This window comes from Neophocaena asiaeorientalis, unplaced genomic scaffold (assembly GCF_003031525.2).
Source record: "Neophocaena asiaeorientalis asiaeorientalis breed wild unplaced genomic scaffold, Neophocaena_asiaeorientalis_V1.1 scaffold67, whole genome shotgun sequence".
In the NCBI taxonomy this organism is placed as follows: domain Eukaryota; kingdom Metazoa; phylum Chordata; class Mammalia; order Artiodactyla; family Phocoenidae; genus Neophocaena; species Neophocaena asiaeorientalis.
In genome coordinates, this window is record NW_020173731.1 from 12,000,946 (window position 1) to 12,014,652 (window position 13,707).

Below are 13,707 nucleotides of genomic sequence, written 5' to 3' on the forward strand. Positions count from 1 at the left end.
TTGGAGCACAGCTCTTCCCCTGAGGGCCTCACAGTCTGGAGGGAGAGACAGACAGACAAGTAAACAGCCAGTGTATGATGGAGGGACGCTGAGGCCCCAGAGGAGCCCAGGAGAGGCATGGAGGGGTCAGAGAAGGTTTCCTGAGGATGGGCAGATAAGTCAGCAGAAGGCTGGCGGCGCGCGGCGGTGGAGCTCAGCCTGGTGCTGCTCTCCAGCTCCCTGCAAAGCTGGCTCCACTCCCCTGAAGCCTCTTTGGTGCAGTGCAACCAGACAAAAAATGACTGTGGGCTACCTACTGGCGCCTTCCACTCCTACTTAAGAAATAACGAGGCAGGCTCCCTTCCAGGCAGTAGAATTGCAACGTCCTCTGTCCAGGGCCAGTCCAGAGACCTGGGAATGTAGATATTTCTTCCTGGGAACAAGTCCCTTCCCTCCCGGGCCAGGAAAGGGTTTTTACTGGAACTGACTCTTCTCACTCCAGAGGGGAGGGGAGGGCAAGGGTAGACAAGAGAAACCTCATCCTTTCACCAGGAGATGCCCTCTCATTTTCCTCCCTTCTCTCCTCCGGTCTCCCCAGTATCCTCCACTCTTGGAATTCAGCTTCTGGCACCAGAATCATGGAAACAGAAAGGGCTGGTGTGTGAGACACAGCTGGGTTCACACTCAGGCTCTTCCACATTCTAACTGTGGGACCTGGGTCTGATCCCTTGTCTCCACTGAGCTTGAGGCTTCTCTTCTAAAAAGTACCTACTTACAGGGTTGTCGGGAGGATAGGATGAGGTATCTCTAAAGTGGCCAGCAAATAGAAATCCTGCACACAGAAGGCACTTGGGGGCGTCGTATCTTCCCTCTGACACTGATTTATGTCATCCTTCCTGCGGCATCAACTAGAGTTGAAGGGACTCACCTCACTCAGAGAGGCTCTGCAGACTCAGCATTTTCAAGCTTTTATAGCTGCGACTCAAGGGCAAAAATGCATGATTTTGCATCACATCCGTCTGTACACAGGTGTGTGTGTGTATGTGTGTGTAAAACAGAGGGGAAAAATTTCTCAAAACAACTCTTAGTCTAGCTACATACGATGCACTCTATTTTCTATTTCATTTTTTTTAATGTACATTGCTATCCACTTTAAACTGTTTTCGTGACCCACTAATGGGTTGCGATTCATAATTCATGGCTGTAGAACACCTCCCACCCTTACCAGGAAATTCTGCACTGCACTAGGCTCTGAGAAGACAAAAATAAATAACAAACCATCCTTTCCTCCAGGAGCTGACAGCCTGGTTGAGAACACAGGCTCTCAGAATGACGATAAGGAAGGTGCTGTTACCGTGGAGGTCTGTTCAGAGTCTCCGGGACTGTGGTGGGTGTAACCACCCTTCTAGGAGGGCCTCTGGGAACATGTCACAGAGGAGGTGGCATTTGGGATGGGTTTTTACGGCTGAAGAGGAGTTTGATAGTTGAAGTTGGGGAGAGGTTTTGCTGGTTGAGTGAGAGGCCCTCGGAGGAGAAGGAAATAGCAAGTCTAGTCTAGGAGGAGCCGGAGGTGCCTGGGAATGAGAGGGTCACTCAAGGGTGAGGAGGCTGCTGTGAGAGTCAAGACAAGAAATGAAAAGGGAACGTTAGCGTGAGCACTGTGGTGGGTGTGTGTGAGGTGGGAGGGACGCGTCACCATGGTGGAGATTTCCAGTCTTGGAGACTGGTGGATGGCAGTGCCTCCTGAGCAGGTTTGGTGGGAGATGTTGGGCTTGGGACAAGTTGAGTGCAAGGAGCCTCTGAAATGGGTGAATGGAGAGGTCTGGGGCAGTTACAAGTGAGTCTGGGTCTCTCCTTCCTGGTCACTCCCCAATTTGTCCTCTGCCTGGTGCCCCAGATTCTGTAATCAGAATACCTAGGGGTCTGGCAACAAAAAGGGCCCAGCAATGCTGCCCCAGGAGGTGGCCAAGACCCAGCAGGGCTTTGGGGAAGGGCTGCCAGGAGGTTATCCTGCCATCTTCTTGCCTCAAGGCAGCGTGACATTCACAGGCCCAAGTCATAGGATTCCAACCGGAGAGGGGACCCTAGGGCATAGAGCAATTTCTAGATATGGGAGTTGTAAAACAAGAAAGAGGAATCAGTCTCCCTTCCTGGAGATCGCTGATTAAGTGTGAGACCCTGAGAAGCTATAGCCACTATGAAGCAGGAGGATGAATTAAGTGAATTTCAGGTCTGAGGTTCTGGCGTTCCCCAAAGCCAGAGTCAGCTGTTTCCAAAGACCCTGGTTCCAAGTTGCGACGGAGAAGGAAGGGGAATTCTGGGCTTAAAAGATGAAACTGATGGATGATGATAGAAGTCAGGACAATGGTTAACTCCAGGTGGGGGCTGGACATTGACGGGGAAGGGCCGCATAGGAACCTCGGGAGGGCTGGAAATGCTTATATCTTGCTAGGGGTGGTGGTTGTACTGGTATCTACTAAGGTAGAAATTCATCAGGCTGTGCACTTGGGATTCGTGCCATTTATGTACTCTCCTGTACGTACGTTATACCATAATAGAAAGAAAAAGTTTAGGACGAAAGGTGAGAGACGAGAAGTAGGGGCTAAGGTGGGAGGAGAGGCAATGGTGAAGGGGGCAACGAAGGCAACTAAGAGGCACGTCATAGGCCTTGCATCCTGGCTCCTCACAGCAGCTCTGTGAGAGGGTCTTATCCTCACTTCCCAGCTCGGGTCGTCTAACTTTGTCCAAGGTCACACGGTGAGCGGCAGAGCCAGACTCAAACTCTGATCACAGAGCCCAGGCTCCTTCCGCTCCACCACTCCCGCTTTGCATAAGTTATTTATGGAATTCAGACTCTGGAAGACTAGATAAATGCCGAGGTCTCCTCCAGCTCTGAGGTCCTGGCTGTCTGTGATTAAATGAGAGGTGGGAGTGAGGGGCCATGCTCACCTCTCGGGAGGAGCGGAGGCCAGGTGTACAGATGGAGGGATGGCCTCCCCCACCTCTGCATCCCCCAACCCAGCGCTTATCTGCTGGTGAGGAGGCCGGAGTTTATCAGTGCTACACTCAATTATGCTGCCCTTCTGTCTCCGCAGCTCAGGGAGACCTGGCACTGAAGCAGCAGCGAAGGCCAGGCAATTGATCACTGCCACTGGCTGTTCCTCCCTCCGGAGGGCTCCCAGCTCAGGGGGGCTGGGCAGAGGCTGTGGGGAGGGGAGAGGAGTCGGGGGAGGGAGAGGCTTGGCATCCAGCAGCCCCCTGGAGGAGCAACGCTGTCAGTGCTGGCAGGAGCCCGGGACTGTACTGGGGGCAGGGCCAGAGATGGAGGAAAGGGAGAAGAGCAGCTCCGGCTGCTGACGTCAGCTTCTCCAAAATTCTTCATTTAGGGCTTTGCCAAGGGTTGGAGTTTAATGGGGAGTGTACGGGATCAATTCCATACTTTCTGCTAAATCCAGAGCCGCTGCCGGGAGGAGGTGGGTCCGTTGGGCCTTGCAGAGCCAGCCCTTCCAAGAGAAACTTTGCTCCTGGAGCGGGCAACCCTGCTTCCCCTGTCACTGACGGTCATGTCTCCAGCTGTCCCTGAACAAAGAGGAGCACCCAGCCCCCAATCCAAAGGCAGGCTGAGGTCTCTGTGCAGCCTGCTGGCTCTGTCTGTCCCTGTGCTTCCAGGCCCAGCCACACACTCAGAGGAACAGGGTCTTGCCCATGTGTCCCCCAAGGAAGTCACTCTAGCCAGAAATGAAGGAATGGTGTCTGAGGGGCCCCCTCAGGTAGCGTTGGGGAGGAGCAGGGGACCCATTCATCTCTGAAAGGACTGGCACCTGAAGCAGGCATTCTGGGCCACCAGCCCTGCACTCTGCTCCTGTTAAGGCGGGCGTTGAGCTGCCAGGCAGTGAACCTTGGCTGGGCTCGTGGGGCAGGTTACAGAGCCAAAGACCTGGGTTTGAATTCTGACCCCACCACGTCAGAAGCTGTGCAAGCTCTGAGGTGTCCATTAACCTCTCCTTGCTTCAGTTGCTTCCCCTGTAAAATGAGACTAAACAATCCCTTCTCTGTCTGCACGCAGGGTCGATGGGAGAGTTACACACTTCACAATTTGTATCCACTCACCAGTACCCTCTGCATGCTCAATCCTACACTTGGCTCACCAGGAACACAAAAAGCATGCAAGACATAGCCCCTACGGCAAAGAGCTTGAAATCCAGTTGGGGAAAACGCACGCGTGATAGTCTGAACTCCTGCTCACCCCGGGAGATTACAGATAAAAGACAATTAGCTTTCTCTGCAGCTCCGGCTCCCAGCAGAAATTGCTAATCAAGCCTGCCTGAGTGGGCCATGTGCAAGACAGCCTTAAGTGGTGATGGCAGGTGAGTGGGCAGCTCTGAGTTCTATCTTGGAAGGGGCTGCGTGCTCAGCAGTGACGGGGAGGACTTGTCTGGGCCTTTGCCAAGCCTTGGGACCAGAGGTGTGTATGAACATGAGTCATCCAGCCGCTGCCCATCTCTGGGCCTCTGGTTGCGTAGCCCCAGCCTGTGGCTCCTGGCTGAGGGGCTGGAGCTCTGGCTCACCACCCGCCCCCCCAGCCCAGCCACAGGGGCGAGGAGGAGGGTGAGCCTGGAGTGGAGGGAAAGGCAAATCTCTGGACGTTTTTAATGAACTTTTAAATGGCTTCTCTATCCCATCCATACAGTTGAGCATCGGTAGGACAAAAGTGCCAGGACAGAGACGTTGGAGGAGGAACCTGGGGCTCGGGCAAGGTCTGACGGCCCTCTCCACCCACTGCAGCCTCCTCTCCCCTTAACGAACTGTCTTGGGCTCTCCTAATCATTTTACATTTTTGGTCCTACCAGGGTGGCACTCTTAAAGGCGTGATGTTTTATCTAGTCCCGCTCACAGCTCCCCATCCCACCTGAGGGCGACACTGGGCCCACAGTGGGCAAGCTTAATAGGGGCTTGTTGAGTCCTGGGATCCAACTTCTATCCCCCACTAAGAAGTCCTGTAGCTGGGGAGCTTCCCAACCCTGGGAGATGAAAGAGAACTAAGCCTTGCTGGGCTCTCTGTGTGCACCACACCCAGTCCCTTTAATCCTAATGACAAGCTCATTTTACACATAAGGAACAGACGCTCAGAGCAGTGAACTTTTCCCAGGGTGCTCCGGTTGGAAGTGGTAAGTAATAGTGAGATCTCTTTGCTGGTGGGTTCTACTTTCTTGGGTGAGGCCTGGGCAGGAGGCAGGAGCCTCTGGTGTGTACGTGTGGCAGGACCACAGCCCTAATTCCATGACAGAGTCATCCCAGGACTCAGCCTGTCCCTGCTGCCTCTCCACTCACAGAGCACACGGCAGAATCCCCACCACTCTTCCTGACCACCGCTCACCGGCCTGGGTGGCTGAGTACTCCAGGCTCCCCTCTGCACGTGGATGCGGGTGTGCACGTGTGTTTGCCCTGAGTTTTATGTGTCAGTGTACACAACACCCCCACTCAAAACCTCTGCATTTTAAGTCATGTTGTTTTTCCCACCTTCAGAAATAGCTGCAGAGGAAGGTGGGAAGTAGTCAAATGTAAAGAGGCGTGCCGCTCCCTTGCTCAAGGGAGGCCTCCAACTGCTCCCCTCCCCGGCCCCAGCATCCTGGAAGTGGGATGAGGTGGGCAAAGAGCCCCGCTGGCCAGCTGAGAGGCACTTGCCTGGAGGGTGGTGGAAGACACAGCTCCCAGCTTCCTGCAGCTCCCTGATAAGGAGTCATCTCCTCAGGGGACAAGAATGGGCACCCAGCCTGCTGCTTCGGCAGCCAGTACAGCTCAGGGTATCCAGGGTAGGGTCGGGCCAGATCTGGGGGCAGAGAAGTACAGTGTAAATGGCACAACCTCTGAATTCGTGTCTCCTGACATTTACCAGTTGTATGACTTGAGCCAAATGCTTTAACCTCTTCCAAACCTCAGTTTCTTCCTCTGCAAACTGGAGGTATTAATGCTTATCTTGTAGACTCTTTACGAGGGTTAAATGAAATAAGACACAGTCTTTGAAAGGTCCTGGCAAATAGCAGGCATTCAATAACTGTGCACTCCACTGATGTCTGCAGCTGGAAAACTACCCAGTCAGACCTCCACTCAGGAGTCAGACCAGGCCCAGGGGCCCCCTTTCGGTTCGCCCATCTCGTTTCTAGGCCAAGGCTGGACTTTCGTCTAGGGCGAAGCATCCTGGCCATGGGTTCTTCTAGAGAACCCGGATTGATTGTCCATACCCAGGAGGAAGGAACAGCAGGGGCTTGGATTCTAGATTGGAGTGGGGGTAGGGACCCAACCTCCTGGAGGAAGGGGCCCTGGGACCATAGAGATTGATTTATACGATCAACCCTCACTGGGCACCTGTCCTGGGCTACCAGCATGATGATGAGCGAGACAGGTCCCCAACTGGGGAGACATTTCCACATGATGTGATCAGGGCTGTGACAGAAGAAAGCATGGGGTACTGTGAGAGCACAAGGCAGGCCCCTTAGCCATCCAGGGGTGGGGAGGGTTAGAAGCAGCTTTCTGTAGGAGGTGACTGACCTTAGGTTGAGTCTTGAAGAACAACTGAGAGTTGTCTGGGAGACAGGACGGGGGTGGGGGGGGTGTTGGGTAAATATGACCTGAAAGGTTGGTCACAGTGAGTCAATAGGATGGCAAAAGCCAGGAGAATTTGCTGAGACCAGATCACGTATGGTCAGGACTGAGGTGCTCAGACCCAGGCTTCTTAAACCCACCACCTCCTCCTGGCAGTTTGGCTAGGCTACAGGGGAAGGGAAAGCCCCTGCCTCCAGGTAGGGAAGTTGGCAAAAGCCAAAGCTGTCCCCTATCCCAGGAGAGCCTAAGCAGACCCCGGGTGACCACCCCACTTCCCCAGCCTGTCTGGGTGTGGGGTCAGGGTCCACTGCCTTTCAACTTTCAAAGTCCTGGGAGCGCACCCTGGAATTTAGAAGCCGCATTTGTTTCTACCACCCTCTACCCACACTGCTCAGAGGGATGTCTGAAAACTGTCGCTTTATTTCCCATTTACTCAGTGAGGAGAGATGTGAGGAAGGTTGGAGAATCTACTCCACATCTCTCTGGGCTCAGAAGGACTCTGAAGATGACAATTTCAGCCATCCCCTCTCACACACACACACACACCCCTTCTGCGAGTTATACTGGAAGCTTCCAAGGCTCAGTCTCTTGCCCCTTCCTTGAAGACTCCCAGTCACTCCCCCAGCAGATCAAAGAAAAGGACAACAAAGCCTAAGGACTGTAGGACAGAATCCAGGAGCCCTGGCTCTGATCTTGTCCACCCCTCTCAGATCCTTTGACCTCTTGAGTCAAACAGGGGAGACACAGGAGGAGGGAGTAGATTCAGCTTCTCTGCAACCTCCTTAACTCTGCATCCTCTTCTTCCAGGGCTGCCCTGATGGGGCATGGCAATGAGTGAGCAGACCGAGCGCCAGTGGACAAGGATGGAGAGCCGCACCCAGGAGGGCAGGAAATGATGCCCACCCATCCCTGCATAGAATGACTGCCCAGGGAGAGTGGTTCCCCGGGCCCTGGCAGGGCTGCTGACCCTCAGCCTGCAAACCGCTAAGAGCACAGGGACTCCAGACTCTTCTTGTGGACGGTCCCCTGCCCTGCAGCTCCACCATGAGGCTGCTTGTGGCCCCCCTCTTGCTAGCTTGGGTGGCTGGTGCCATTGCCACCGTGCCCGTGGTACCTTGGCACGTGCCCTGCCCCCCTCGGTGTGCCTGCCAGATCCGGCCCTGGTATACACCCCTGTCGTCCTACCGCGAGGCCACCACCGTGGACTGCAATGACCTATTCCTGACAGCTGTGCCCCCGGCGCTGCCCGCAGGCACGCAGACCCTGCTGCTACAGAGCAACGGCATCGTCCGCGTGGACCAGGGTGAGCTCGGCTACCTGGCCAATCTCACAGAGCTGGACCTGTCCCAGAACAGCTTTTCAGACACCCGAGACTGTGATTTCCGTGCCCTGCCCCAGCTGCTGAGCCTGCACCTGGAGGAGAACCAGCTGACGCGGCTGGAGGACCACAGCTTTGCAGGGCTGGCCAGCCTTCAGGAACTCTATCTCAACCACAACCAGCTCTACCGCATCGCCCCAAGGGCCTTCGCCGGCCTCAGCAACCTGCTGCGGCTGCACCTCAACTCCAACCTGCTGAGGGCCGTGGACGGCCGCTGGTTCGAGATGCTGCCCAGCCTGGAGATCCTCATGATCGGCGGCAACAAAGTGGACGCTATCTTGGACATGAACTTCCGGCCCCTGGCCAAGCTGCGCAGCCTGGTGCTCGCGGGCATGAACCTGCGGGAGATCTCTGACTACGCCCTGGAGGGGCTTCAAAGCCTGGAGAGCCTCTCCTTCTACGACAACCTTCTGGCCCGGGTACCGCGGCGGGCGCTGGAGCAGGTGCCTGGGCTCAAGTTCCTAGACCTGAACAAGAACCCGCTCCAGCGGGTGGGGCCCGGCGACTTTGCCAACATGTTGCACCTCAAGGAGCTGGGGCTGAACAACATGGAGGAGCTGGTTTCCATTGACAAGTTTGCCCTGGTCAACCTCCCTGAGCTGACCAAGCTGGACATCACCAACAACCCCCGGCTGTCTTTCATCCACCCCCGCGCCTTCCATCACCTGCCCCAGATGGAGACCCTCATGCTCAACAACAATGCTCTCAGTGCCTTGCACCAGCAGACAGTGGAGTCCCTGCCCAACCTGCAGGAGGTGGGTCTCCATGGCAACCCCATCCGCTGTGACTGTGTCATCCGCTGGGCCAATGCCACGGGCACCCATGTCCGCTTCATCGAGCCTCAGTCCACCCTGTGTGCCGAGCCACCAGACCTCCAGCGCCGCCCAGTGCGGGAGGTGCCCTTCCGGGAGATGACGGACCACTGCCTGCCCCTCATCTCCCCCCGCAGCTTCCCCCCCAGCCTCCAGGTGGCCAGTGGAGAGAGCCTGGTGCTGCACTGCCGGGCGCTGGCTGAACCAGAACCCGAGATCTACTGGGTCACTCCGGCTGGGGTTCGACTGACGGCTGCCCGGGCAGGCAGGAAGTACCGGGTGTACCCTGAGGGGACCCTGGAGCTGCGGAGGGTGACAGCGGAAGAGGCAGGGCTGTACACCTGTGTGGCCCAGAACCTGGTAGGGGCTGACACTAAGACGGTTAGTGTGGTTGTTGGCCGGGCTCCCCTGCAGCCAGGCAGAGGCAAGGGATGGGGTCTGGAACTCCAGGTGCAGGAGACTCACCCCTATCACATCCTGTTATCTTGGGTCTCCCCACCCAACACAGTCTCCACCAACCTCACCTGGTCCAGTGCCTCTGCCCTCCAGGGCCACAGGGCCACTGCTGTGGCCCGCCTGCCACGGGGTACCCACAGCTACAACATCACCCGCCTCCTTCAGGCCACGGAGTACTGGGCCTGCCTGCAAGTGGCCTTTGCTGATGCCCACACCCAGTTGGCATGTGTATGGGCTAGGACTAAAGAGGCCACTCCTTGTCACAGAGCCTTAGGGGACCAACCTGGGCTCATAGCCATCCTGGCTCTCACCATCCTCCTGCTGGCAGCCGGGCTGGCAGCCCACCTTGGCACTGGCCAGCCCAGGCAGGGAGTGGGTGGGCGGCCTCTCCTTCCAGCCTGGGCTTTCTGGGGCTGGAGCACCCCCTCAGCCCGGGTGGTATCTGCACCCCTTGTCCTGCACTGGAATCCGGGGAGGAAGCTGCCCAGGTCCTCAGAAGGGGAGACACTGTCACCACCATTGTCACAAAATTCCTGAAGCTCAGCCTGTTCTCAGCAGTAGAGAAATAACTAGGACTACTTTTTACCAAAAGGGAAGCAATCTGGGCCAGGTACCCTGCCAGGAAAGTAACATGGATCCACGTGCTTGAGGCCTGCAAGCTGGACCAAGACAGCCAGCTTTGTGGCCCTAGGGGGTGCTCCTGCGGCCTCCAGAAACTGCCCTCACCTTCTGAGGGCTCCTCCGCTGCCATTCTGAGGAGCATCTCCAAGGAACAGGAAGGACTCTGGCTAAAGCGGCCCACCTCCCCAGTTGTCTGTGTGCCCAGGGGCTCCTGGGCCTGGATGTCCCCTGCCTGTGTCCTCAGGCCCTTGGCCCGCAGGATGCGCCCCCTCCTCTTCTCTGTCTCTGTACAGTCTCAGTTGCTTGCTCTTCCCCCTTCTGGGCAAGAGCTGAAGGAGGCCTCTCCTCCCCGCCTCGGGGGACTGCTCCCAAAGTGGGGCCCCAGTTGGATCAGGAGGACACGTGGGAGAGGGATGCCCAGGAACGCCTCTTCTCGGCACCCTTCTGGCCTGCACTCTGAGGATGACTTTCTATAGGCAATTTTGTACCTTTGTGGAGAAATGTGTCACCTCCCCCAACCCAGTTCATTCTTTTCTCCTGTTTTGTAAAAAATAAAAATAAATAAGAATAACAATAATAAGGGGAGGGGAGGAAACAAAAGAAAAATAATCCTTTGAATACTGAGTATGACTAAAGAGCTCTCTGCTCTGAATCTCTTAAAAGCCTGAGGGTGACAGAAAGGGGCTGGAATGGGAGAGGAGGGAGGAGAGAGAGAGGAACGTGGTGCGAGAGAGCACAGTTTTTCCCTTTAGGTTTGAATTCTGACCCGCCAGGCGCCTCTGGGCCTACTCCCCAAAGGGCCTGGAGATCTGGAGAAGAGAGACAAAGAGCAGGAGAGGTGGGCACGAGAGGAAAGAAGAGACAAGGAGAGGGCGGGAGAGGAAAATGGAGGAAAACCTGGAGATGGAGAGAGTGGAAATTTCCATCACCAAATGTTGTCACCCCTTCTCTTTCTGTGATAAGCAATTAACATGCCAGTGCATGGGAAGCACTTCCCATCCTATTTCTAATTAAACAAACCCAAGAGGCAGAGTCATGCAGAGAATTGCAGATCATCAAGCCAGCAAGAACTTGGGCTCACTGGGGCAGGAGGGGGTTGTGGGGTGACGGAGGATTTGGGGAGGGGAGGGCTGTGGGACAAGACAATTGCTGGTCCATTTCAGTATAAGCTGCAGTGAGCCTGGTTTGCTTTTGCAGTATTTTTTTTTTTTTCACGGATTGACTTCTTAGGACCAAATGTGAAGAGAAACATCTTGGGAAACGCAGAAGAGCCAAGGGGAGGGGCTGCTGCGGCAGCCGAAGGGCGGTTCCAGAGCAGAAGGCCGCTGGGCCACAGCTCTCGTTTCTGAGATGGGTCTCTTGAGACTGAAAAGAAGCACCACGTGAACCTGACGTCTCCTGCGCTACAGACACGTTTAGCAGACTCATAGGAAGCGGGGTCTAAGTCACCCTAAGGTTGCAAATGTAGACACAGGTGGAAGCCAGCCCAGTAGAGCATCAGACCCCATGGAACCTAGAAAGAGAACACTCACCCCAAGCCAGACGGTGATGCTTCTCTCTCAGTAAGCACAAAGAGAGCAGGGTTCTCTGAAGACCTTCAGCAAACAGCCACTTTAGAAGCCTTGTCCTCTCGGGCAGAAGGGTTCTCACACATCAGCCTGCATCAGAATCACTGAGGGCTGGCTGAACACAGACGGCTGGTCCCACCCCCAGATGTTCTGATCTAGATTTGGGTGGGATCTGAGAATTGCATTTCTAACAAGTTTGCTGCTGGTCTGGGGACCACACTTGGAGAACCATGGAGCTCCAGCCTGCGGTGGCTAGAATGTTTCACTTCCTCTGCTCAGGGTCCCAGCTTTTCTCTACACAGCAGTACAGGTTATGGTCCCGTGAGAGAGTTGGGGCGGGGCTGGAGGATGGTCCCTCAGCTCCTGCCCCCTCTACTGCTGGGCTGCTCGACCCCATTTCAAAATGACAGCCCACTGCCCTGAGTCACCAGGCTCCATCCACATGTGCTCTTTCCCATGGGCAACTTACGTGTTCTTTAGGGGAGGGAGCTGGGAAAGCTTTGGGACCTCATAGCCAAGTTCCGGGCAGCCACGCCAACTAACTGGGGCTGGCCTGTGGGATCCCGCCTATTTGCCATTGGTGAGGGTTCATCCTCTGTGATCCAGAGGCTCTGTGGGGAAGAGGCAGGCCAGGGCCTGTGCTGATCATGGAAAACTGAAGTTAGAAATCAGCGCCTCTCCTGTCTAGGATGAAGGGCAGGTGCTGCCTCTTTTGATGGGCCCACATGGAAAGGAGAATCCTGGTGCTGGTCCCTTAAGCACCCAGAGCCCTGTAAAGCCTGTGGGCCCTGCAAACCCTCTCCCATCAACTCCTCCCCTACCACCCCAGAACTCCTCTAAGACCTCAGGGCTCGGTCACAGCAACCCAAAAAGTGACCCCAGCACACATTAGGTCCTGCAAGCACGCAATAACTTGTAAAGGTACCTGCGGTCGGAGGATGGAAAGGCTGGAAGTTGAAAGACATCTTTGCTACCCTCCTTTCCCAAAGACTCCTCGGTTATAGGCAGGAAGCCCTGAGGGAACCGTGGAAGCTGTGAGCCCTGAGGAAGAGGGGTGCAGCTCTGGCTCCCAGTTTCCAAGTCCTCAGGGGCTCCTGGCACTGAGCCCTTGAAAACGACTCCCTTCTTGGTGGGGGGGAGGCAGTTACGGTGATTTAGCCTTTCTCTCAGCTGGATTCCCTGGTCCTAAGCGTGTGGCTGCCCCAGAGCAGTGAGGTGAGCCGGGGAAAGGACGTGAGTGAGTGGCCTCTTTTCTCCTGGAAAGAGAGCTGAGCTGCAGTTAGCTTTCAAACTAGTCTGAGTGCGTGGGCAACTAAACATGCTGGGTTTAAAACAAACAAAACGGCTATTTAGCCTGGTCTCTTCTGGACATGTAAGGTAGCTTTTTTTAAACCCTAAATAGAAAGCAATATTTATCACTGTTTGGATTTTAAGTTGTTACAGAGAGCCTGTCACTTCCATCTATTGAGGTGATTTCAAAACCCAGCTCAATTGTTGACTGTATATGTCCCTGGCGGGGGCATGCCACTGCAGGATCCTATCCTGCCTTTCTGTCCTCAGCCGCAGCCCACACAGATGGTGGAGCAGACTCGGGCCAGGACACAGTTCTGTGGCTCACTACCACAGCAGCCTTCCTACCAGCCCGACACGGGCCCATCAATCAACCCATCTGAAGTGGCCGCTCAGCCAACTGTCAGTACAAACCACGTAAATACACTCTCTTGCGGCCCACATTCCTGCACTCTCCCAGGAGGCGGACTTCCTGGAGGGCTGTGCCAATAGGAGGAGAGAGTGTGAGGCAGGAGGCGGACTTCCTGGAGGGCTGTGCCAATAGCAGGAGAGAGTGTGAGGCAGTCCTGGCAGCTCTCATACTAGTCCCCGTATCGCAGAAGTCAATGAGGTTGGCTCATCTAGTGTAGGGTGAACAACTGGGACTTTCCTGGTCTCAGCACTGAAAGTCCCTTGTTTCAGGACCTCTTTCAGTGCTGGGAAACCCAGGATGGTTGGTCACCCTGGTCTAGTGACCTCTTTCTAAGTGTTCCAGTCACCTTCCTTCTTCCCATTTTCCCTTCTGCCTCCCAATCAACAAATATTTAATGAACGTGACTATACGGTTGGCACAGTTCTAAGAACTAGGGATGCAGATAAAAATCTCTGAGCCCATGAACCTTGCATTTTAGTGAGGGAAGGAAGTTGATGAACAGGACAAATAAGTAAGAATATATAGCATATTGGGTGGTAGTGAGTACTATGGAGAAAAACATAAGTCAGGGAAGAGGATGAGTCGGGA

At 55.2% G+C, this 13,707-nt stretch overlaps 1 protein-coding gene across 2 annotated transcripts; it reads left to right on the forward strand.

Annotated features, from left to right (window-relative positions):
* Window positions 1-3,988: 3,988 nt before the first annotated feature.
* Window positions 3,989-10,439, forward strand: LRRN2 (leucine rich repeat neuronal 2). 2 transcript variants are annotated; one of them, XM_024751118.1, is made up of 2 exons: window positions 3,989-5,147; window positions 7,390-10,439. In XM_024751118.1, exon 2 carries the CDS (start codon window positions 7,627-7,629, stop codon window positions 9,763-9,765), a length of 2,139 nt encoding a protein of 712 aa, XP_024606886.1. In that variant the 5' UTR covers window positions 3,989-5,147; window positions 7,390-7,626; the 3' UTR covers window positions 9,766-10,439. The 2 variants fall into 2 exon arrangements, with proteins under 2 accessions (XP_024606886.1, XP_024606885.1); XM_024751117.1 differs by having other exon boundaries at window positions 3,989-4,346.
* Window positions 10,440-13,707: the final 3,268 nt, after the last annotated feature.

Bases quoted from the DNA above. Each gene is read 5' to 3' on its own strand.
- LRRN2 (XM_024751118.1), top strand. From the start codon at position 7,627: ATGAGGCTGCTTGTGGCCCCCCTCTTGCTAGCTTGGGTGGCTGGTGCC.